This window comes from Acanthopagrus latus, chromosome 19 (assembly GCF_904848185.1).
Source record: "Acanthopagrus latus isolate v.2019 chromosome 19, fAcaLat1.1, whole genome shotgun sequence".
NCBI lineage: Eukaryota > Metazoa > Chordata > Actinopteri > Spariformes > Sparidae > Acanthopagrus > Acanthopagrus latus.
Genome location: NC_051057.1, coordinates 931,037 through 957,341, shown reverse-complemented (window position 1 = coordinate 957,341; position 26,305 = coordinate 931,037). Strand labels below are relative to the sequence as shown.

Below are 26,305 nucleotides of genomic sequence, written 5' to 3'. Positions count from 1 at the left end.
TCCCACTTTGTCCAACTCCTTGTGATCCAAGTTCAACTGCCCTAGACCTGCGCCTTTCTTCCTCCAGGTGTCGGACCTCGGCTTGGCTCATATCCCTCCTCTGCCTTGGGTCTGCTTTTCCCCATTGGAAGATCCAAGTCATTGCCTCCCTACACATGGGTTCCTGATGGTGTCCTTCAGCTTCAGCGTACTTTCAGCTTGTGCCACTGATGTGTCAGCTGCCCATTTGTGTCATGATCTTGTAGTGACGCCTGCATTTCTGACCTTTTCATCAGTCTTTGTACATCATCACGGCCCTGCACTTTCCCACCTTGAACTCTTCAACCACTAATGATGAGGGTAGTTGTAACTGACCAGACCTGATGTATAGCCCTACTGATGTGAAGCTTGGTGGGATTCCGAGCCACTTGCAAAGATGTTTGTTCACTCACTTCTTGACTCCCTCCACCATTGTCATAGGAATTACCTTTTCAAGGTCCTGCCACTGGGTTGTGAAATGGGCAGTATTGAACTGTAGCTTGAATCCTACAAAGTAGCTGGTAATCATTCCCCTGATGTGTTGGGGGATATGGTATTGTTCCATAGCCGCATTGATAAGGCCGTGCGGAATTGATCCATATGCGTTTGCCAGGTCGAGCCAGGCAACCATTAGATTTCCTTTGCTCTCCTTGGCCTCCCAGATCAGCTGGTTGAGGACGCCCGTATGTTCCAAGCACCCGGAGAAATCTGGAATGCTGCTCTTCTGGACTGATGTATCCACATATTTGTTCTTCACCATCTAGGTAGTCATCCTTTTTGCCAGGACAGAAAAGAATATCTTGCATTCAACAAGACAGAAATTATTATAAACTGGCTAATGTTGGAGGAGTACGTTTCCTTGGGTACGAAACAACCCTCTGCTCTTTTCCAGGATGATGGAATGATGCCTTTTGTCCATATCCTCCAAAACAGTTTCCATGCCTGCAGAGGAGCATCAGGCATCTCTTGTACACTTTATAAGGTACAGCACTTGGTCCTGGGGCAGATGTTGAATGGACTTTCTGTACAATGTCCTTGACATCTCTCTATGTTGGTTCCCTGGTGTCAAGTTCTTCCTCAGGAGTTTCAGCAGTTCTGCTGATATTTGGGTGTGCACTACAGGCTTGGTTCCTGAGGATGTCACTGTGGCTCTCCTAAGGATTTATCAGCAAAGACTATATGGCATCTGGAGACCATCATCATTTCACTTCCACTGACTTAGACACATGGACACTTACAAATGTGTCTCCACTCACAGCAGTGCCCCTGCCACAAATCTTACACTTGTACAACAAAGTAATCTTTCCCTAACCAAGTAATCTTGGTGCCTAAACTAACCATTAACCATGTGCTAAATACGCCTTCTGTCAGAAAGGCTTTCTGGCAGACAAGGAGGGGCATGACAAAACATAACTTGGGAGTGAGGATGGGTGGGCAGATCCAATATCATACATGTTACATTGCTTTTAAAACAGAAGACAGAGGCAGCTTCTAGAGCAACATGTTTGATCCCTTTCAATTTTTTTTTTCCAAAGGCTGTAAATTTATTTATTTTTACAGTGTAAAAGGTCACAATTTGAACTCAAGTTGAAAAGAAAGGAAATTTGAATAGAAATATGCATAATATAAAAAGAATTTGAATTGAAGAAGAGCAACAACATCCATACAAAATGGTCCACTAGAAGCAAATAAAGCACATGACTGTGTGGGGAGAAAAAAAGATAAAAACCACCAAGTTTATAAAAGGTTATAACTTATGTCTCAGAACAAGTTCAATTGAGGACATAATTGGAATACACAGCAGGGTAAGGAACATAATTATTAACACGAAGGACATGAATTTTACAATTCACAAAACAGGGTATGAAATTGTAACTGTAATTCTGAACAATAACATGAAATATACCTCATTTTATTCAAATGACATGAAGAAGCAAAAACAGTTCTGAGGAGAAAAAGAAACATTTATCGTGAATACTCACACAGTGCACAGTCATAAGAAAATAGCAGTAATGTAGAATATGACCAAAAGGATATATATATATATATATATATCAGTTCTCTTTTCCTTTAAATATACTAGACTAGGGTAATGTAGCTCTTGCAATGTGCATTTGAGCAGATTTATTAGAATATTCTTTGTGATGTCTGTTTCAAGCAGCCTGCAATGCCATTTCATCAGCAATGAGATGAGTTTGGGACCAATCACACAGAGACTTGACGCTACAGGTGCGAGGCTTTGTAAACACCTCAGAAAGCCTGTTTTGGACATCATATTCAATTAATCAGTGCGACTCAGGCACTTGCGCAGTAAAGTTGAACATATTTCAACTTCTAAAGACTGCTCGAAAAATACAACACACATCGCAGGAAAGGAGTGCCTCCAGGAAAGCAATTGTTTTGCTGGCTTTCCGAGCGTTATGTTTCTTTGTGATAGGCCCCTGATAGATTGATTTAAAGTGCTGCTTTTTGCATGTTCCTACCTGGAGTCCTTATTTTTAAGTGCTTCAGTGATTGTTACAAAAATAGAGATTTGAAAGGGCAACAGATTTAGACCTTCGATGCATTCATATCCTCTCTCCTAATGGGAAAGAAAGCCTAACTTGTTATTGCTACAAAGGAGAATTACTTAATTCAACCGAGGGGTGGCACCTTGAATGAAAGTATACAATACATATCAATATTCAGTATTAATATTTGTCACTTTTAAAAACAATCAGGTGATCTGAAGACAGAAATTAATTAATTGATGGACCAGTTAAAGCTGCATTAATTCATTTAACCCCAAACTGTGCTCAGTTTATGTACATCAGTACATTTATTTACTGTAAACCTGTTTGGTTGTCACATTATACTGCAGTTCACTCTTTAATGCATCATGTTCCTCTGAGCAGAAACTCTCAGTCCTGCTGTGTGTCTAGCTTAGGTAGCTGTAAGCTCCATTAATGTAACACAAGTTACCTACATACCATAGTTACATTTGTAAATGAAATTACAAAAGTAACATAGTTTTCCTAAACCAAGTAGTTGTCTTGCTTAAATGTAACTGTGAGTGTATGACAAAGGTTCAGGTACGCCTGTTGCTTGTAAGCCGCAACAGTCACGTTGTTTTGGGAGATGACGGCAATTAAGCTATTCAGTCATTTAAGTGTGAACATGTGTTGGTCTTGAGCTGAAAAGCCAGCCATTAATAGTTCACACATCTCTTCTGCCTCAAAGTCGCCCCACAGGATCTCTGTTCATAAATGGAAGATGATATGCTGTTCATCTCTAGTGCTGATGAAAATAAGATTTGCTTTGTAACTGCAATGTATTTGGAGAACGCAATAGTCACAGACCGGGGCTGCTCGCCAAAAATAGTAATTAATGCATGTTCAAGTCATTTACAACAGGCCAAAATATGTCTCAGCATGTCCAGTGTGAGTTTTTGATACTTTCTTTCTCTTACATTAATGTGCTCATTGTAATGTGCTCCAGTATTTTGGGAAATATATTTGTTCACTGTATTACCCAGGATAACATGAGAATATGTATCACGCCTGTGGACAGTAAAGAGAGAGCCTAGACATTTAACAAATGGCCAAATAGAACTGTTGGCAGGAGCATTTCATGCAGCAAGGACTTTTTGTGCCATGAGAGAACTTCAAGCTTGAAAAATCACCTCCTTTTAAAGCTGAGAATGTCTATTTATTCATTGATTCACTCATCTAATGTTTGAATTAATTTAAAATGCTTACAATAAATACTGGTTTGTGTAATTAATTTTTAGTAATTAATCACAAAGCTTGTTATTAATCTGATTGTTTTTTAATCGCTTGAGAGCCCTAGTTTTAACATCATGTGATGCAGAAACTTACTTTGCTAACATTTATTCAGGCAACTGGCTTTAGCTAATTTGCAAAATTACACTTATTCGTAATCTTTTTAGTTCTAGAACTTTATCTTGCCTGATGAAGGTCTAGAACTGAAACATTGGTAAAAAGTGTAAATTTGCAAGTTAAACTGTGCTTGGGTTTGCATGTATCTTGGATCTGTGAGTTCATAGTATCTAAAAGAGTAAAAACTGAACAGTTATGTGTTCAGACATTTTGTTAAGATAAACTAAATTCATCTTGTACCATTGTAGTACTGCATACACTGAGATAAAAGTGAAATAAGTGTTCTCATTTGAAATTGGGGAAGACAGCAGACAAGATATAGTCAAAATCAGAGATGTTTTGTCCAACAAAGTGGTTTTTTGTGATGCTGTCACAGTCTCTTGGATTTGTAATTGGGTCAGGTCTTTGAACAAACATATAGTGTAATAGGAATATGACTGACTTTTTAATTCTAAAACAATATTTATAAATTAAAATGAATTGCATTGTATCATTTATGTAGGATAGAAACTGATGTATAAATGGAATGACAAAGTGAACATAGTTACAGGGATATTCTGGTGTAAGTTTAATCCATGTTCTAACATGCCTTGACACCAAGTACGACCCCCCCTCAAGAGAAAATGTTTGCGGAACGCTAGCTAAAGTAGTTTTAGTATCCTCAGAAACGACCGCTCAACAACAATACACTGCAGTAAATGGGTCCAAGTATAAATCGCCATTAAAAAGCCACAAATAATGCTCAGAACAGCACCAAACTTCAGCAACATTAGAAACAGGGTCCCAGCACATATTTCGAGGCATCAAACATTTGATATCATTGCCGGCTTTGTCGGAAAAGATAAACAAAACTCACCACCCGAGAAGCCTATTTGTTGTGGGGAAGCCCTGTGAGTCGTTTATCGAGTGCAGTAGAGTCCCGCAGTAATGATATTCACTGAGCTGCGGAACTCTACTGCACTTGGTAATCGACTCACAAGGCTTCCCCACAATGAGCCTGCAGCTGGAGAGGTGAGTTTTGTTTATCTTTTCCGACAAAGGCGGCAACAATATCAGATGTTTGATGACTTAAAATATGTGCTGGGACCCTGTTTCTAATGTTGCTGAAGTTTGGTGCTGTTCTGAGCTTCATTTGTGGCTTTTTGATGGCGATTTATACTTGGACCCATTTACTGCAGTGTATTGTTGTTGTGCGGTCGTTTCTTAGGATGCTAAAACTATGTAAGCTAGCGGTCTGCAAACTTTATCTCTCAAGGGGGGGTCCTACTTGGTGTCACGGCGTGTTAGACCATGGATTAAACTTACACCGGAATATCCCTTTAAACAACCAAACTTAATAAAATGATCAAGGAAGTTGGCTATGAGATGGAACAAGAGACTGTCTTCTTCCAATGTGTCCGAATGTCTCTTGAAACTAAAAACACAGATCAGAAAAAGGAAACTAGCCTTAACTGTAGATTTTCCTACATCACTTTAACCTGATTTGACATGGCAGAAAACATCAAGTGGGAGACAAACAGAACTATATCTGACTACTCAATGCATACAATAAAATCTCAGTGTTGGCCTGTGAGTCAGATTGACCTTTGTGTTAGTTAGCGTTGACATATAAAAACAGAGCATGTTGCCCTCTTTTGACCATGGGTTGCAGAGGCTGTGGGCTCCTTTCACCACATCCATTCCTCTTGTACAGTGTCAGAATACCTGCTACCACACAACCATTAAGATAATGATAGATACAGACAGAGAGAGGGAGTTGGTGATTGTCTGATGCCGCTAAGAAACCCTTGACAGGTTCAATAGAATACAGAGTGTACAGTGTTTTCATTGGTTGCAGTTAAATATTCAGTAGATACACACATACACTCATGTCGGGAGAGCTAAATGACACAAGAATACATAATGACATACAGAAAGTTTTGCAGTTTTCACAATTTGCTACTTTGATGCGGGCCCATATTTATCAGGGTTTCAAGACTGACAATTTAACCATATGATTTAAAGCAAGCTCATCGTGTTCTCACACTTCACCATCTCCTCCTAATCTGCATCGCTACATCGCACACATTTTATACTGCCATGGACAGACGTGACTCATGTTCTGAAACATTTACAAAAACAGTCTAATGTCTCTGTACCACTTATCCATGTAGGACCCTAAGATAAGCTCTCTAAAATTTTAGGAGCATTTTTAATTTTCTTTTCTTATTTTTCTGAGTAAATTGGTTCAAAACGAAAATCGGCCCAGCAGACAGTGTCACATTCAGATATTTATAGCAGTCCTAAGATGTTATGGGTTTGATGTGATAACAGCACGAACAAACTCAGAAAGCTGTAGATCAACTTTTGCAACACAACAAGAGAGGGTTTGCTCTCTGTTCGGACTCTTTCATTTAACTTACTTACTGAACAGCTTTCATACAGACATGTTATTAATTATCATTTATATGGCATGTGTTGGTTCACACACAAAACAACCAACCCATGTAAAAATATTTGACCTAGGCAGAGGTGAGATGGTGCAATCCATTTCTTCACTTGTTCCTCTAGTGTCCCACAGAGTGCAACAAGTCAGCTGTGGAGTTTGCCGAACAAGCTTCATTTGGAAGGCGAGAGTCTGACGCAGATTCAGAGTAAGTGCATAGGTGGAGAAGCAGAAGCAGCCTGTCCTGCTGAGACACTGACACTTCTGTCTTTTTTTTTCTTGAGTACAAGGAGCTGCAAATGACAACAGGGGCCTGATAAAGACAACACAGAACAACATATCGCAGACCAGACACACACACACAGTATGGGTTTAACGGTGCGCTCTGGTTAATTGGATTGGACTGTGAAGAGCGTGGACGTCCAATGGGTCTGCCACACGGCCGACTCCACGTCATGTGACCTCAGCGAAGGCGATGTGATTCTGCAAGGCAGAAGGAAAACACCAAAGAAATTAAGGAACATGGAAAAAAAGGAATTCAGGACAGGAACATTTTACTTGGAGTAAGCCCTTGAAAGTCGTTTTAAGCTGATCTTGGTTAAGGACAATTTTTATGGTTGTAGTTTTTTTTGTTTTCCTTTTTAATGATAATTAGCCAGAAGAATCCAGAAATATGTCATGATGCCTCCTGGAGTCATATGAGACATTTATGGTTCAGCCACAAATATATCTCTGGGTAAAAGCTCCAAATAAAATGATAAATTAAGGTAGATGTCACAGCAGGAAAAAAAAGAGAAATAAATATGTTTCAAATAGAGGGAAGTTTCAAAGAAATACCAGCATTATGCTACAACATCAAGCATATTTCAACCTGCTGTATTTCCCACACGAGGCCATTGTGACTCTATAGGTCAAGCTAACCTTACATTTGCCTCATTTGTAGAGATTTGGGGAAACAACTGGCACTCGTTGACCCAAATTTACATTCCTATACTGTTAGCTGTAATAGCCATTCCAGGCAGTTACTTTCTGTGGTTACTTAAGGTCAGACACTAGGGTAAAAATTTGAAGTGATTCCTGTGAAAACTGTGTAAAGTTCCAATATAAAGTCTTGTTATTAGGTCTGTGTTTCTTAAAATCGCTACAACAGAGATGGCACTTGAAGAGCTGGAACAACCACAGAGCCACAATGACCACATTTAAGAAGGTATATCTGAATTTTCTCCTAGGCTAAGAGCCTCCATACAAACACACCTTCACAACCCTCCAGTCATCCTCTTGAACTCCTCATTAATGTTTTCAAATGAAAAGATACTAAGGCTTGTCTCCACAATCAAGCAATTAAAACAGTACCAGTACGAGACAGAAGCAGGAGATGGTTGTTCATAGACACAAGAGGCTTTGGTTTTCTAATCCAAACTCAGAGGGTGCTTGGCTGTGTAGCATGAGAAGAGGAGGAGGAGGATAGGGGTAAAAGATGCAGGCCTGGAGTGTGCTTTTCCCTTGCTTTCTAAAGTAGCTACACAGCATAGAGAGCAGGGACATGATGTTCTGTTGAGACTGTTCCAGCCAAAGAAAATCACAGCACTGGTTGTTTAAATTCAAACAATATCTCTTTACGTTTTTTTGACAAGTGGTAGAACAAGTAGATGTACACCTCATATGGCTTTAACACAGCAGACTGTAGCTTACATCCTTTCTCCTACCAAGAGTCATTGTGGTTTCACCATGAATTAATTTTTTTACCTTAACCATGAAGGCAAATGAGTCACATGAGTCATTTTGGAAGTAGACACATTAAGAAGTTATGTGTTAGGAGTTGTTTTTCTGTAGTTATCAGCCCAGTTGCAGAATAAAATGTTGACTATACATTCACATTTTTACATTCCATATGTACTATATTGACATTTCTACAATATGTGTCACATCATGTTCGTGACCTGGTGTTACTATCTGAGGATGGAGGGGATAATGGTTGCCAAGCCAGTGACTGCATAAAGTGTTTCAATTTTGTAAACATGACACCACTGGAGACAATCTTTCAGCTGCGTTTGTGGCGACAAAACTTGGTGGTTTTAACAAAACCTTGGGATATCTCTTGCTGTGTTTGTGGCAATCAAAACAGAAATTCAAGGCCAAAACATAATATTTTGCCAAGCCAAGTGTTTTTTTTCCTTCTTAATGTAACTAAAACATAAGCACAGTGTTGTTACAACATACATTTGAAAATTGAACCAAATGAAACATAAGTGTTGACACATCCCTTGTCTGCAGTAAAATGTACATTGCCAACATTTATTCTGGGGTGAGTTTATTCTAGTTAAACAGTATATGAAATATTCTGACAAGCTTATAAATACAATATAACAGCTGATGATAAAAATCAATCAGACCCCTAGGTAAAACATGACATTGTCAACTCTACTAATTAACTGATATCAACATCCTGCAGATATGTGAGCAGACCCTCTCACTCAATAGGCCCTATTTAGACAATCTATTCCACATGTTCTTAAGTCCATGGCACAAATGCATTTTGGGGCACATCCAACTACATTTTCTGTTAAACTGCAGACAAGCTGCAAAAGGGTTGTATTTAGGCTGCTGATTAGTCATGGTTGTGTTTTGGGTGAAACATATATGAAGCTAATCAGGGTGTTATCTGCCATTCCCCTTTAAAGCCAGGTCCTGTTAAACAGTGGCAGATGAATTGAGTATGAATTTAGTATTCACCCACACCACGGTATAATGATACGTACCAGACCAGTTTTGTGCTCAATGGAAGTCTACAAGAGCATGTGTTAAGAGCTGACATACAAACTTACAAAGTTCGCAGACTTCACACCCATTGATGGCAAGCATCCAAGTTTTTCCAAGCAGATGTACTGGGAGGCTTTCGGAGGTCAGGAATACCAACTCAGAACGACTTCCAACTTGCATTGGAATGCAGTAAATTATCATGTTTGCCTTTGTTTCCTGTTTGTGCTGTTTTGTGAGTGTATATAGAATGGGTTCCTTTGTCTGTCTTTGTAAATGGGATCCCTTACTATTTATGTCATATCTGCGTTATATTTATTAACTGACCTTTCATTTTGCATCATCAAATAGAATAATAAGTAAAGCAGCATCAACATACATTTGTCATCCTGGCATAACGACTAAGAATCAGCATTTGGTACTAAAGCAACAATGGCAAACCACCACCATGACAGTCGAAAGAGACAGCACCAAACCAGTTATGAGTGACAAAAGCCAGCTAACACACTCAAGTGACAAAAGCCAGCTAACACACTCAGAATCTTCACATGACTTGTGACTGACAATCAATCCCCACTTATGTCCGCAGTTCTGAACTTTTATCTGACCAACACACTTCCTTACTTTTAGAAGTTCTACCTGTGAATCAGTACATCTAAACAATGATGTAGCTGGGATGCAACCAGAATGTGTCGCAGTTACATCTTGTTGTACATGAGAGGTCAAACAGCATCAAATAATGGACCTCTTATTTTGAAAGACAAAGTCCCTGATTCTGATTAGGGTGAACATTTGTGTTAAAATAATCCAATCCAGCAGACTGTACTTGTTACGAGTTTAAGCCAATGGTTTCTCCCTCTTTTCATGCTCTAAAGTGTTTGATTTGACTAAGGAGAAATATTAGCATTTTGAGTGGAGGAAATATCCTCAACATGTAGTCATGACATGAACTATAATTCATCCCTGCAAATGAAGTATGATTTCCTTCTGAGTGTTTAATTAAAGCCAACAACTAATCTGTTAAATTTTCTACAGAGAAGATTTAATGCAACAATCTGATCAAAAAGCTATGTTCATTTATCTTTCAGGGTAATCATACTCAGTCAGTGATAAATGTATGGGTATGGTCTCTTCACACTAGTTTCAGCATGTGGTCAAGTCAAGTGAAATCATTCCACCCCACCAAAGATGAGAAATAGCAGAATAAAAGCGTAGAATTCATTTTAGCTGCTCAAATGTTCTTTCCTGCCCTGGCATTTTGTTCACCGTGGCTTGTTTAGCTTCCAGCCATCTTTAGGCTTGGTTATTTTTAGAACAGGCAATTTTCCACCAAGCCTGTCATAGCCGAGGTGAGAGTGTGAGAGTCACTGCTCTTTGGCAGACTACTGAGCGCATGCGCTCTCAGCATGAGGCTGTGAACTGATACAGTAGGAGCTGTGTATTTTCAATGTTTCCCTGCTAAATGTGTATCTTGTTAAATAAAGCTAACGAGAGCACAACGGGCTAGAGTAAACACAAACATGCTGCTGTTACATCAGGCAAGATGAATTGTGAAGATGTAAAAAACAGAATTCACTCAGATTCAAAGAAAGAGGGAGAAAAAAAGCACTTCAACCACATGTGCAAAATACTCTGGACACATTACTTTAGGCTGAATTAGCCTCAACCTCTCTTTGGCTGAATTGAATACAAACTGGTTTGTCAATATGGACTTTGGCTACTAGCCCAACACATGGGCAGTTCATTGGTCCACTAGCCCAGCTCGTGATCAATATACATAGAGTATATTTGTTTAAAGGAAATTCAACTTGGTTACACCTTGACTTTTTAAAAAAAAAATGATGAAAACACTGTACTCACCGAAGTAGTAGCTGAGATCTCGGAACATGTTGACATTAGTGCTGGGCGGTATACTGGTTCACACCAGTGTATATTTTCATTATGATATGAATTTTTAATATACCGCCATACCAGTGAATTTGATTACAAAACATACAGAACGCTACGCTACACTACGCTACGCTACGCTGCGCTGCGTGACACAGTTTCAGCCCGAACCCTTTTCAATGCGCTCCTAAACAGGCATGGTGCGATTGCAAGGCATGTTGATGGTAAAACAGTAGTGCTCTGGTGTTACGGTGAAGATGGATAGGGTAGCAGTTCATTTCTACATTCGCGGCTGTCAAGATGAGCAACTGGAAAGCCGCTGCGATCTGGGAGACGTCTCCTCGGTCTCTAGCTGTCAGCTTGTTGTTGTAGTGGCAAGCTACTAACGGTCGCTACTTTCAAATTAAAAGCCCACCCCCCACTAGGAACCCAGTTCTAAACTCCAATGCAATGTAAAGCTCCCTGTGGCGGCTTTTTGGGAAAGAAGGAATATTAAACCTCCCTTTAAGATAGACAGGGCGGCAGAGTGCAGCCTTTACCCTTGCAGCAAATGTAAATGTGTATGTAAAAGGGGCTAGTAATTCCTCTGTCAACCAGTAGGAAAATGCTCTGAATGCCTGATTATGCATGAAAAAAAATACTGTCATATGCCATGAAACCGTTTTTGGGAATTTTGAAAAATACTGTGATATACATTTTTGGTTATACCACCCAAGACTAGTTGAAATCACAAAAAAAAATGTCTGATGGAGCTAGACACATGATTTTGGTAGACTGTTCATCCAGATTGTCTAAGACACTATATGAAACCCTTTGGTACTTTGGTCTGAAGTTGTTGTTGACACTGGCACTTGTATGCATCTGTGCATTTTTTTAATGGTACTATTGTCGAGCAAGCGCAAATGTAGGCAGATGTAGCATTCAAGGGATATTCCGGTGTAAGTTTAATCTATGGTCTAACACACCGTGACACAGAGGAAGACCCCCCTCGAGCGATCAAGTTTGCAGACGGCTATCTTACGCTTACGCATGTATGGGGTAAGTTAAGCATAGGAGTGGGGTAAGTTGAGCCAGAGCTACCATTTTGAATTTATTAGTTCCCACAGCTGAAATGGTGCACTTTAATGCTAGGTTTAAAATCAAAGCTGCAAGCAGCATTGAATGGGCCCTCGCAGTCCACGCACCTTGGGGCATACTGCTGTCAAGGCTTCTATACGCAACGCCTTGTGATCAAGAAGCTGTTCCTTTATACTTTGGTGGCCTGCTCCCGCTGGTATTAAATAATGTTTTGCTGAAGAAAATGTCAACACAAGGCATAATGCAATAAAACAGTTTCAGGAAGAAGCTGAAAGTATCATCATCCAGTAGCTGCACAAACCCTCAAGCTTCCCGAAGAGTGGTAGGCTCAAACTCCTCTGATGGTTTCAAAACACTGGATGATGTCACATTCGTGCTCAAACATAGTGTTCATGGCATAGATATGGAAGGTCCATTTTACTGTGCTTGCTCTTGGGAGTCTGTGTGCAACCACTCTATCAAGCACACTGGTTCTCTTGGGAGATCTTGAAAAAAATCCAGAGAATTTAGCCAGATCAGAGAAGAACTGATGACATGCTAAACAGTAAGGGGGCTGAAAGAGCTTAAAAAGGTGAACAGTTTTGAAAAAAATGTAATGGTTATGGCCAAAATATTTATATGTTGAGTAACAGGAGACATTGCTGAAATCTGTGATGTCATTTTTTATTTCTGAAGAGTGAAAAATGACAGCGGCAGAGTGAGAGACAAAACAAGTACTGTCTGCTCTCCTCCAGAAACCTAGGCTCAAAATTAACATTGCGGCTTATGGGGGAGCTGCTGGAGTGCTTGTCACTCTAGGACTTCTGCAGCCAAAAGTGTAAGTCCTACATCTGAAATAGGACCATCAGCTGAAAGCCAACAAGATGTCCTACATTTCTTTGTATATAGTGTCTATGTGATCCCAAAAGATGTGGGATCCAAATCAAGCTGAAGAGAATTTTTCTCCAGTTCTTCCAACTGCTGTACACTCTAGTGATGATGTCACACCCTCTAGCTCACACAATACACACCAATTATTAAATCAGAAGATGGCCTAAAAATCCTTAAAACTAAAACTGTGATGATTTGAAAACCATAAAAGATTTTTAAAAACTGAATTTGTGCCCTACAGTTCAAGGTCTTCTGACTCTTTAAAAGGTGGAATGGTATCTGTAGCTCAAAGCATGAAGCAAAAGAAGAGGTTCAAAGTTGATGAGTTTTGAAGAGGATTTTAAGATCTTCCCATTTACTTTCCATTCAAACTAATTAGACTGCGACCAGATCACCACCTATTGGCCAGTTTGCACCAAATTTTACACAAATCCTCATCAGTCCATGGAATACAATTATGAAGATTTACATGATAATCAGACAGCATTTTGTAAAGATGTGATCAGACAGTATTTTGTAAAGATGTGCAAGATGTCTGCTTTCAACACAATCGGTAAACCCTTCACCAGATGTCATAAACGTACTAAGTTTCATGTTAATCCGATGAACTGTTGCAGACATATAAAATACTAAAATTTAAAGAGCACCACCTTGTGGTCATCGCCTGAAATTTTGCACAGGGCCTCAGGGTCTCATGGGGAAGTAGTAACCTGAGTTTCATGTCATTGACCTGACCAACGTGGAAATATGCAACACTTCCTGTTTTGAACCAAATCTGCAGGAAGATAAAAAATTAATTGTCATATTAAACATTTTTGATAACTTCTTGTCAGGAGGGTCCACAGATGGTGTGTGCCAAGTTTTGTGCAAATCAGTGAAATCGCCTGGAAAGAGTTTGAATAAGTAGGTTTACGACATTTTGCAATGTAGCGAGAAAAAAAAATGGAGAGGGAAATGGGCGTGGCCTATGCCACAAGACTCAGCACAATTCACTGAATGCGTGGATATAAGGTTTTTGAATGCGTTACAAAGTACTGTATGTGGGAGTTATTAGCCAAAACGCACTTTCCTTAATAACAGCAACACCTAGTGGTGGAAATTCAGGATGACAATAGATTATAAAAAATTTTGCCAGGTGTGACTTATATTCCAAGTTTGGTGAGTTTTGGGGTATGTTCAGGCAGTGAAAAATGGGATCATTTTGGACAAAGAAAAAAAAAAAGAATCATTTGAAAAACAATAGGGTCCTTGCAGGTTCCCTGCTCGGGCCCTAGTTATCTATTTTGATCTAAATACAATTGAAACATGAAATCATGAAACTTATGCTAAATTCACTTTCAAGAGTGAAACATTATTTTTGGGAATAAATGTCTAACCACTTTACCCATGTGGTTCTTACCTTCAAAGACTCCATGAAATGATGCCTACCTCCTAAATATTTGGTCACAAGATCAATGTTTTTTACCATTTCCCAGCAACAAGGGGTGGCTCCACTTACCTTTTGGCTCAACTTAACCTAGTCTCCCCTACCAAGTGCAGTAGATTTCCGCAGCTCAAGGATGAAAATGTATAATTATTACTTCATGGAAATGCAATCAAAGTTCATTTGTGTCATGCCTACCATTTTACAAAAGTTATTATCGAGAGCGGACAGGGAAAAGAATGGAATTGAGCTTTTCTAATTGCACTTGTTAATTGATTCGCAGGGCGTCCCCTCAACAGGAAGCTGCAGCAGGAGAGTGGTGAGTTGTGTTCACTTTACAATCGCGATCCGGCTAAGCTAGTGGAGGTTTGATGTAGTGCTGGGCAGTATGTATATGTATATCACGGTATTTTTCAAAATTCTAACAGTTTCGCGGTATATGACAGATTTTTTTTTTTTTTTTTAAATTATGCATAATCAGGCGTTCAGAACATTTTCCTACTGGTTGACAGAGGAATTACTTGCCCCTTTCACATAGAAAAGGCAGCACATTTGCTGCAAGGTAAAGGCTGCACTCTACTACCCTGTCTATCTAAAAGGGAGGTTTAATATTACTTCTTTCCCAAAAAGCTGCCACTGGGGTAGGCATAAACATGTGATGTAACGTGAAGCACGAAGTTTGGGTGTGAACAGTGACGTCCAACATATGTATCGGAGGAAATGTGGCGATGCTTGATAGATTTACTTAATTATAGACCTGTGGCCCATATTCCCGCTTCCTCAGTCAAACACGCCGATGTTAAACCCCCCGCTATTAAAGGAAGCGTTGCAGCGGAGCACCTCATGTTAGCTGCCTCAGGCAGCAGACAGCTAACAGGAAGCAGGTTGAATTTGTCTTCAAAATAAGAGCTTTACATTGCACCCCATTGGAGTTTAGAACTGGGTTCCTAGCAGGGGGCTTTTAATTTGAAAGTAGCTTGCCACTACAACAACAAGCTGACAGCTAGAGACCAAGGAGACGCGAGTCTCTCCAAGATCGCAGCGGCTTTCCAGTTGCTCATCTTAACATCTGCGGATGAAGTCATGAACTGCTATCCTAGCTCATCCATCTTCACTGTAACACCAGAGCACTACTGCTTTCCCTCAACATGCCTTGCAATCGGGGGGTCTTACTCAGTGGCACAGTGTGTTAGACCAAGGATTAAACTTACACTGGAATATCCCTTTAAAAAAATGCACAACTGCACACAGATGCTAGTATCACAAAATCTATCCGTCTATCTATCTATCTATCTATCTATCTATCTATCTATCTATCTATCTATCTATCTGTCTATCTGTCTATCTATCTATTATACATAAGTATCTCTGTCTTGATGTCATACTCTGTATAAATAAAGATTGAAGGGAACATTAAAGAATAAGAACTTTGTGAACAACTACAGAAGGTACAGGAAGTGTAAACTGTGATGGATTATAGCACCACTTGTGTTTCTCGTCCTCCCTGAGTCCTTTTCAGTGATGTCACCATCACTAATTAACTTGGTGATTGCAGTGTTTTCTGAGCTGATAGGAATGATGGATGACAGCTCTATATAGAAAAATAGCTTTTTGTCTTTGTCTGTCGTCTGTTTGTCTCAGCTGTTACAGTGATGAATACAGTGTTGGACACCAACAGAACCAATGGCTTAACTGACAAAAATAGACCCAATTTATAAACCACAATCATCCTTACATACCAAGAGACATATTTTACATATGACACTACTGGCTGATATTGTGTTATGTTGTGTATGTTAGAACATGTCACTGAATGTATGCAGTCTTAATAAGTACTTGTCCATAGAGTCCTATGTAGGAATCAATGAACCACATCAGTGCTTTTTTCAATCATATGTCCTCAGAGAGACATTCATATTCAATAAAACTACCAGTGTTCGTCTTGTTGATGTTGTTCACTAATTCATGTTCAGTGTTTTTTAAATATACACACATGGGATGGATGATCTGGATTTAACTCAGCATTGGGAAATTCTGGGTAAGCCAGGTATTATTTCTTGTAGAATAAAGCTTTCAGAATGAAAGCTTCATGCATGTGTGTATCATGTCCTGCCTCATGGTGCTTCATACTGTGCATCATACTGGTCCCTCTAATGGTGGCATGTTTTAGAGTGCTGCAGTCCAGAAAAAAGGAACAGATACATCTCTCACGCGCTGTCCTGTTTAGTCCCCGAAATACAACCACTGCATTTCAAAACATAACTGCAACAAAGTCTCCATATTAAGGGTCCCTGTCATTAAAGCTGCTGTAAGCGCTGTCATCGTTTTAGCTAACTTCCTGTTTGTTTTACAGTTAGCAATCATCTCCCTCTTCTCCTCCTCCTCTATCGTCCCCACATGAACTTGAAGTGGAAATCAGCAAAGGTAGCAGCAAACAGGAGGATTTTGCTTCCCGAGTGTTCACGAGTGTGGGCAGGGATACCAGAAAATACATTTCTTTTTACTGAATGAGCATGGGACGGAGACATGTGATAGTGACCAATCACCCTATAACACTGATTACTGTTGGAATAATGAGCCATTTAACACTTATTTTAATAAAATGATATCACTCATAGCAGCTTTAATATACCATTAAAGATGGTTAAAATGGTTAGAATTCACAGGTAGCTCCAAATTTATAGGGGGCAGCATAGCTACTAACCATTGCTCACCAAAATCTTTGCTGTAGCTTGGCTGTAGCGATAGCAGCTGTCTGCAGGTGGCTTAGTTAGCTTTGGAGCTAAGTGACTCTAAAAGCTGACGGGTGGTTGGGCATCTAGGTCCAGCTCGACCAGGCTCAGTGAATACAGCTGGACACTAGACTGGGACTGAACCCAGCTACTGTGATGATGACTTGGGGACAAGAAGACATGGCAGGTGGGAACAGTACTGTAGAGGTGTGTAGTGTGATAACAGTGAGTTAGAGTTAGGCATCAGCAGTGAGCCATAAAATGTACACATCATACTCTGTGAAATGAGGATTTATTTGGACCACACCAGGAAAGATAAACCAAGACTGTGTTGGTGAGATTCCTTTTGTTTGTCGAGTTGGATGTAGTTTGTTTTACTGTGACTTAACAGGGCAATTAGAGAGATAAACTTGAATTCAGACTGCTGGACATGGCCAACGGTTGTATTCATATGGCTGTATTTTTCTGTTTAAGGTCCCATATTATACTGTTTTTCATCAATTGCACACAGCTGACAGAGGTCCAACAACACACTGTGGTCCTGAATTTCAGCTGTCTAAAAGTCACTCAAGTGAGCTCTGCTGAGAGCAGGCTGTTTCTGTGCCTGCACCTTTAAGCGCTAATGAGCTCCATCTGACAACACCTGCCACATGCCCCTCTCAGGGAGATGATGCCGTTTGCGCTAGCAGTAGCATGCGCTAAAGTTTTATGGTGGATGTATCGCTATGACTCGCCGAAATGGTTCAACCATACCAATTTGATGCAGAATCTGACCCAGAAGGAGAGGTTCCTGAAGAAGCACAGACTCTGCGGCTGCAGCAGGACGTTTTAGAATGCTTAGAGTGTCTGAATAATATTAGCTTGTTCTATGTGTTGTTACATTTACTTCCACGTAATTAATGGCTAACAGATAGCGAAAGCTGTTTTTGTCTCCAACGCAGTCTCCAAGCTCTGGGACACTGTTTGCATCATCTGTCTCCAGTCTGCACGTTTCCAGAGTTTTTACTGTGACAACCAAGCTCCCTTGTAATATTATTAACATTAAACTTGCTTTAAACACCATTGCATAGAAGACCAAAGCAGAGCTAACTAGTTAGCCAATTTCCAGCTGACTTCATCATACTCGTAGGCAACTGTAAATACTATGGTAACGTGGCGCGGGTGCAGTTGCTGGGTCCAGTATGGGTGGGACTGATCCTTTTATGAGGGTCAGTGCAAAAGGTCGAGGCAAACCCAGCTTTGTACTGACCCTCATTACTGAAGCAGTCTGATGTGAAGTGGTTAGCAGACACATACATGCTAACACGAACTGCGGCTGGCACATTGTCATCAAAAATGAAACACAACCACTGTCTCTTCTGTTCTTCTGTAGCTGGGGCAGAATACAGGCACTTATGTTGATTTTAACAACCAACAAAAGAGCGATTTGCGTGTCTAACTCTGACCGACGACATTGCGAAACACTGCTATCTTACCATTGGACACACTGAACTTCACCTTGGGGATGAACACCCCCCTCTTGGATATCTCCTATCACCGCGCAGAGGAGGCCTGCCTATGAAAATGACTCCTTTCGTTATGTAATGAAAGGCACTAAATCTGAACAGGCCTTGTTTTACCAGTGGGTGGGCTGCAGAGACCATGCAAGAACTGTTTGCGATCCTCCTTCTGAGAGTTGGTAGGCTCAGAGACCAGAGAAAATGTGTTTTTCATAATATGGGACCTTTAAAATAGAAAATTAGAAAAAAAAATGTTTCAAAATGATATAACAATAATTCCTTTGTGGACATTTTGTGTGTTTATTTTGTTGACTAATTAAACCGAATAGAGAACTCACTACTTTGATATCTCCCAGCTAACTACACGGGCTATCACACCTCTCGAGGAACAAAGTGGTATTAGGAGACAGGACAGGGCACGGCTAGCTGGTTAGCATGCTCACTTAATCTCATAATACATAGTCTTTGACAGAACATCGGTGGCGTATGCAGACTTTTTGAAGGGCAGGAGCGAAAAGAAGGGCACTTTAGCGTGTGTTTTGGCTCCCAAGAGGGCATTTCAGCGCGCAGTTTGGCTCCCAAGAGGGCACTTTAGTGCGTGTTTTGGCTCCCAAGAGGGCAGTTTATCATATTTTAACCAGCCAAGGGGGCAGTTTACTGTGTTTTGCCAACCAAGAGGGCACTTAAGCATGTTTTTTTGGCTCACAAGAGGGCACTTTAGTGCACGTTTTGGCTCCCCCCCGCCCCCTTGTGCACAACATCAGTACTCTTGTTCTTTCTTACTCTGTTGATAATGTTGATTCATTTGTTTACAAGTTTACAAATTGCTTCTCTAAGACATGTGAATGAGAGGGATCATAATGTCACAGAAAATGGCTCCTGCATTTAAGCACAATGCATGCTAAGCTTGTTTGACTCAACAATGGCAACAGTCACTTGTTCAAAGGCCTAAATGTGGCAGAATCTTGACAGAGGTACGTACATTAACCTTATAAAAGATATGCCAACTTGTGATAGCATATTTTCCTTCTTACAGAATGTGGCAGACTTAAGATAGGACAGAAGCTGGAGCAGATCTGCAGAACAATATCAGCCAGTAGTATCAGTTTAATTTAAATGTGGAATAAAAATAAATGTACAGTTGAGATGTGTGCAGAGATTTGGCATAGGTCAGGCTGTAAATCATTTCATCGCTTGTTGCCTTTTGCTTCTGAGTCGCTGGAACCAGTCGAAGCTCTGCAGCCAGCGTAGGAAGGCCAGGAGGCGCCCCTTAATGTAGCCATGCTCTTCTTCTTCATCATCCGTCTCCTACAGCAGCAGCAGTGTGTGTGTTTGTAGTGTCATTAAAATGTCTGCTACATGTATCCTTAATTTGGACTAATGGGAGAAATTGTGTGAGAAAAGATTTATAATGTGACGATTTTAATGCAAAAGTTACCGTTGTGTTTTGTGACTCAAATAGATCTGTTTATTTAAAATCTTAGTGAGTTACCATTAACTTTTACTACATGACTGACAGCATGGTCATCTTCACATTATAAATCTGAAGACTAGTAAGGATATCATTTACCATCAGCTCCATTACATTACTAGCCTTTAAATTGTTCAAAACATCTTTATCTAAAGGGTTACTCAGAGTTTACAGTCTTTCAGTATGAACAGGTGTTCAGACTTTATTTAAGGCATACAAAGATGTGTATCTGAGTGCAGATGTGTTGTGTTATGTTATGTTGTGTTGTGTTGTACTGCACTAACCTGTGAAGCGATGTACTTCTCCAGAGGACTCTCCATTCGGCCCATGTTCAGAATGGCTGTGTTGGGTCGCTGCTCTGCTGATGACTCTTCACTTAGCAGTAACTTGCCTTTGAAGTTGTGGACCACGCACACCACCTACAGAACACACACACACCAAATTTGATACATGCATGAATAAAAATGGAACACATATACATACACATACACACACACACAGACAAGTTTCCAGCAGAGGACACAGATGTTTGCATAACTGAATTTCAGAAACTGATTCCTGAGTGGTTGGTTGGATTAAGAGAGTAACCCGAGTATGTAGGTCACATATGTGTTTATTGACTTCTTCCTGGGGGTACACTGTAGTGATGAGGGATGTGGGTGATGCATGAGCTCCACTCATACGAGCAAAATGTGGCTTTGAGGTTTGAATTGAAATAACTAATTTGAAGCTGGCTGAATAGAGAAGAGATACCTAGACCTCTGGTTGCCTGAGCACTGTCAAGTCTTGTTCAGCCCATTATATAACATACACAAGGACCAGGAGGCTCACAAGGCTCACTTGTGCATCACCTGTGTAAACTTTGGCTGCCACATAAGAAAAATGCTTGACCATTATGTTTTCCTATGTTTTCCAGGTATAACATTGTTATAACATGCATAGTTTTGTTTTCACACTTTACGTTACATTATATCCTACAAAAACTGGCAATTGTGTTCACCACAAATCACACAAAATACAAATTACTGCATATTGTTGCTTTAAGTTTTAATAATCCTAATCTTATTTGACCAAAAATGCCATTCCATCACAGAAGACAATAACACAAGACAGATTGTACAAACAAAGATAAGAGACTTAATTATTAAAGTGACTCACAAACATCATAACACAGAGTTGTGTATTTAGCTCTATTCCTGTTCCCAAATGTCAGTTTGTATCCTAATGTTAATCCATTTCTTCTTTTTTAATACAATGCATTTACGAGTTTATATCTCAAGACTTAAAACCAGAGGTGGAAAAGGTACTGAAAATTTGTACTCAAGTACAAGTACTGTTACACTGCTTAAATTGTAAAAGTAAAAGTACTGGTGTTGAAAAATACTTAAGTAAAAGTACAAAGTACTCTTCTCAAAAACTACTCTGAGTATTAATTACTTTTTAACCAGTGGTTGTTTTATCGCATCGTCAATAGCAGGCATTCAATTTGATTCACCTTTATAAAATATCTATTTTAAAAGCACATTTATCAGGCAAACATTGTATAGAATAATTACACTAAGGACTCTCTTCTATTCTGGAGTTGCCCGCAGTGAGAGGCGGTGAGCTGGTGTGGACTTGCTTATAGCTCCCCAGTTCAGCCGCCATGTGTTTGAGTTCACCCCGGTGAATGAGAGGATTGCTTCCCTGCACCTTCGGGTCAGGGATAGGCCTCTCACTATTGTCTCGGCTTACGGGCCGAACAGCAGTGCAGAGTACCTGACCTTCTTGGAGGCCCTTGGAGGGGCACTGGAGAGTGCTCCAACCGGGGATTCCGTTGTTCTGCTGGGGGACTTCAACACTCATGTGGGCAGCGACAGTGTTACCTGGAGGGGTGTGATTGGGACAAACGGCCTCCCCGATCTGAACCCAAGTGGTGTTTTGTTACAGGACTTCTGTGCTAGTCACAGTTTGTCCATAACAAACACCATGTTCAGGCATAAGGGTGTCTTGGCACCAGAATGCCATTGGACGGAGGTCAATGATCAACTTTGTGGTCCTGTCATCTGACCTCTGGCCATATGTCTTGGACCCTCGGGTGAAGAGAGGGGCTGAGCTGTCAACTTCTCACCACCTGGTGGTGAGTTGGATCCGCTGGCAGGGGAGGAAGCTGGACAGACCCAAATGCATCATGAGGGTCTGCTGGGAACATCTGGCGGAACCCTCTGTCAGGAAGGTCTTCAACTCCCACCTCCGGGAGAGCTTTGACCAGATCCCGAGGGAGGCTGGGGACATTGAGTCTGACTGGACCATGTTCTCCACTTCCATTGTTGACGCGGCTGTCCGGAGCTGTGGCCGTAAGGTCTCCGGGGTCTGTCATGGCGGCAATCCCTGAACCCGGTGGTGGACTCCGGAAGTAAGGGATGCTGTCAAGCTGAAGAAGGAGTCCTATCGAGTCTAGTTGGCCCAGGAGACTCCTGAGGCAGCTGACGGGTACCGACAGGCCAAGCGTGCATCAGCACGGGCGGTCACGGAAGCAAAAACTCTGGTCTGGGAGAAGTTCGGGGAGGCCATGGAGGAGGACTACTGGTCGGCCTTGAAGAAATTCTGGCAAACCATCCAGCGCCTCAGGATGGGGAAGCAGTCCTCCACCAACACTTCTTACAGTGGAGGTGGGGAGCTGTTGACCGCAACTGGGGATATTGTCGGACGGTGAAACGAATACTTCGAGGATCTCCTCAATCCCACTGATACGCCTTCCATAGAAAGCCAAAGTCACTGAGGTAGTCCAGAAGCTCCTCAGTGGCAAGGTACTGGGGGTGGATGAGATCCACCCTGAGTACCTCAAGTCTCTGGATGTTGTGGGGCTGTCTTGGCTGACACATCTCTGCAACATCGCGTGGCAGTCGGGGACAGTGTGGACTGGCAGACCGGGGTGGTGGTCCCCCTATTCAAAAAGGGGGACTGGAGGGTGTGTTCCGATTCAATATTCAATATAGATATATTCAAAGCTCTTGATTTACCGGTCAATCTACGTTCCTACCCTCACCTATGGCCATGAACTTTGGGTCAAACCAAAAGTATAAGATCCCAGATACAAGCGGCCAAAATGATTTTCCTTTAAAGAGTAGAGCCGCTGCTCCTACACATCGAGACGAGCCAGCTGAGATCACTCGGGCATCTAATTCAGATGCCCCCGGGACGCCTCCCTCAGGAGGTGTTCCTGGCATGTCCCGCTGGGAGGAGACCCAGAAGAAGACCCAGGACATGCTGGAGTGACTGTGTTGCTCGGCTGGCCTGGGAATGCCTTGGGATCCTCCCGGAAGTGCTGGAGGAAGTGTCCAGGGAGAGGGAGGTCTGGATGTCCCTGCTCAGGCAGCTGCCCCCGCGACCTGGCCCTGGATAAGCGGAAGAAGATGGATGGAATGGATGGACTCTTAGGCATACTAGCATTTCTGTCACACTTCACTTTCTGAACCTTTTGTTCAGTTTCAGCAGGAGCTGGTTTTCTAAGTTAACAGAGTCTATCTGGCTTTGTTTGGCTGTGAATTGTAGACCAGCACAGCTAAAAAGTCATTCACATGCAGCAGAGGAAGGTAGAGTTGTGTTCAGCATGAGAGAGAGCTTCTTAATGGCTGAGAAGGAGTGCAGCAGTTCCATGGTGTCTGTGGCACAAGCAAGATAACCATCAAGCCCAATCGGACTTTGCAGCTTTCTGGAGATTGGTCTGGAGAAGAAATCATCTTCATCAGACGACTCTCTTTGCTGATCCTCACTCTCATGCTCCGTCGTTTCAAGATGTTGTTTGATGTATCAAGGCTCTAATTGCAAATAGAAAACGCAATTTAGTAGTAGTAGTTCAATAGTCCTGAACACACAAACTTAAATCAGCTAATTCTCAGGATTCTTTGGTATCAAGGACAGACCACCAATAAGTGACACCTATTAGGTGAGCCATGACTGAGATGTTATTAAGTATAGTCACTTATACATGTGTTCAAACATAACAATACACAAAAATGGGATCATATGACTCTTTAAAAAAATTGGCCTTACCAGCCTCTAGGAAAGAGGACTGCAGCTGCAGCCAACTCTCTCAACTCTCTCATCAAAAATCCAGTATCAGTCAGGTCCTAAAAAAACAAAGAGAGCAAAACATATATGTATATAACGAAACTAAATTAAGAAAATGGATCAAATACACAAAAAAATGCTACTATCAAATAAAAACAATCCACATTATGTTTTGTTAAAACAAATTCATATCAGGCAACATATAAGCCAATACTGATTAAAATCCATATCACTGTGATAGACCAATATCAGGCCAATGATTAATCAACTGATACATCAGTGTAATGCTATACGTCAATGGAAAGCTGGGAACCTGAAGATTAACTTTGAGATGCAGCTCAGCACTGTGTGCCAGGTGTTTTAATCAAAACCAGCTCTCCTTACACAGTGTAATTACTGCTATTATGAGGCAAGAGTGTAAACAGGTGACACACACATGAATACATTGGGTTCACTGACTCATTGCAGTCAGCCCCAATTTATCCAACTATACAATTACATAAATGCCACATGCAAAATAACTGCATGGGTTTTGCACAAAACTGCAAGGGATTAGAGTGAAGTGGATGTGTCTGTAATGGGGTAACGCTTATCATACGAAAACATTTTCATTCAGGTATCTTGAAGTAAGAGAACAAGAGACCCTTTGCTCATGCCCTGTTTTCCATGCTAAACGTTAGCCATTTGGAGTACTATTTACCCCCTTACAGACAAGCTAACATGACATGGTTTATTTTCAATGGATGCATTTTGTGTTCTAGTTTTATATAACATATCATCACTCTAGCACCAAATATAGGCCTGCTGAATGTAGGCCTGTGAGTGTTAAATGACTAAAGATTTAATTTATTGTAATGACGGTGGTTGTCCAAATATTAAGATAAAACATTTCTAAGAATTGTAGCTCAATTATGCAAGCAGGCACGCGCACATGTTAGCTAGCTGCATCTTATTTTAATATCAGGGCAACCACTGGCAGTGACAATATCTTTGCAGATTTACCTTAGCCAAACCAATAACCTTAACACACATGAAAAATAAGAAAGCAATATCATACAAGTATAGTTGTAAAACCTCTTACCTTAAACCTCAGTGTGTTTTTTGGAGATTAGACACTGAGGTCTTGTAAACTGATATCACCGTAGAGGTCAAACAAAGTTTGCACTGCATCTAGATGTTGTCATCTATCATTCCTCCAGGTACGGCCATGGACACTCGTCCTCTTGCTTCACCATTTTCACTGTTGACATTGTAGTCATCTGTCTCCATTTTGGCTTCTTTGTCTCCAAATTTTCAGTCTATAAATTACTCTCTACTCCACTGTGTCGGTATGTTAGTTACCTCTAGAAACATGTGCCTGCTGCTGCAGCAGAGTTGTCCTTTCCTGGCACGGTCCTGATCGAGCAGCCTTAGTGGCTACAAAGATGCAGATGAAAGGTTTGAATATTGATTAAAAATGTGGGCGTACTCAGTAGCGACCTTTGATTTTAACAGTAGCAAAGTAGATTACATTGTGTAAATTGTACTCAAGTATGAGTGAAATTTAACACTTGAAAGCACTGAGAGCTAGCAGAGTACAGAGAGGAAAGGAGAGCAGAGCAGAGCGTCAGTGATGATCGATTTCAAAAGGAATTCAAAAGGTTTGTCGTTGATGTCTTCCACTTCGACATCAGACAAGTTCTCCATCATGACTATTTCGGAAACAGCTTCAATCTCCACTGACGAGTCCCCTCTCTGTACGAGCTACATTCATGCACAGACAAGCTAGCTCTCAGTGCAAAGCAGGGGCCTGGTCATAACCTATGGCCTGTCTATTGGTGCACCCTCTGCTGTGGACCTGGCTGTGTCTGACCATTTTTGTGTGTTTTTTTACAATCACCAGTTTTAACCAGCGGGAGGCCCCAGTGAGAACAGTGAGAACAGTAAGGAAACACTACCTAACTTCTGAAGTGGCTGCAAATTTTATCCAGATTTAACTGAGCACTCCTGCAGAAATTTTACCAGCACCATGTGATTTTATTGTTGACAGTTTTAACCATAAAATAAAATCACTGCTGGACTCTTTATCTCAACTTATAATAAAAACCATTAATACAAGACAGAAATACGTGGACACCTCAAAACCTATAATAATGCAGTCAAACAGGCAAGAAACTCCCATTTCCAAAAAAATCATCAATGAACATAAAAACAACCAAAAATTTCTCTTCTCCAC

The 26,305-nt window shown here is 40.9% G+C and overlaps 1 protein-coding gene across 1 annotated transcript in view; it reads right to left on the bottom strand.

Annotated features, from left to right (window-relative positions):
• Positions 1–5,139: 5,139 nt before the first annotated feature.
• Positions 5,140–26,305, bottom strand: part of plppr5b (phospholipid phosphatase related 5b) — a 213,505-nt gene continuing 192,339 nt past the window's right edge. Inside the window, exons 8-9 of the mRNA XM_037079453.1 lie at positions 20,322–20,456; positions 5,140–6,804 (exon numbers count right to left, since the gene is read on the bottom strand). Coding sequence (XP_036935348.1) covers positions 6,775–6,804; positions 20,322–20,456 — 165 coding nt within the window. The 3' untranslated portion in view covers positions 5,140–6,774. The remainder of the gene's footprint in view (positions 6,805–20,321; positions 20,457–26,305) is intronic.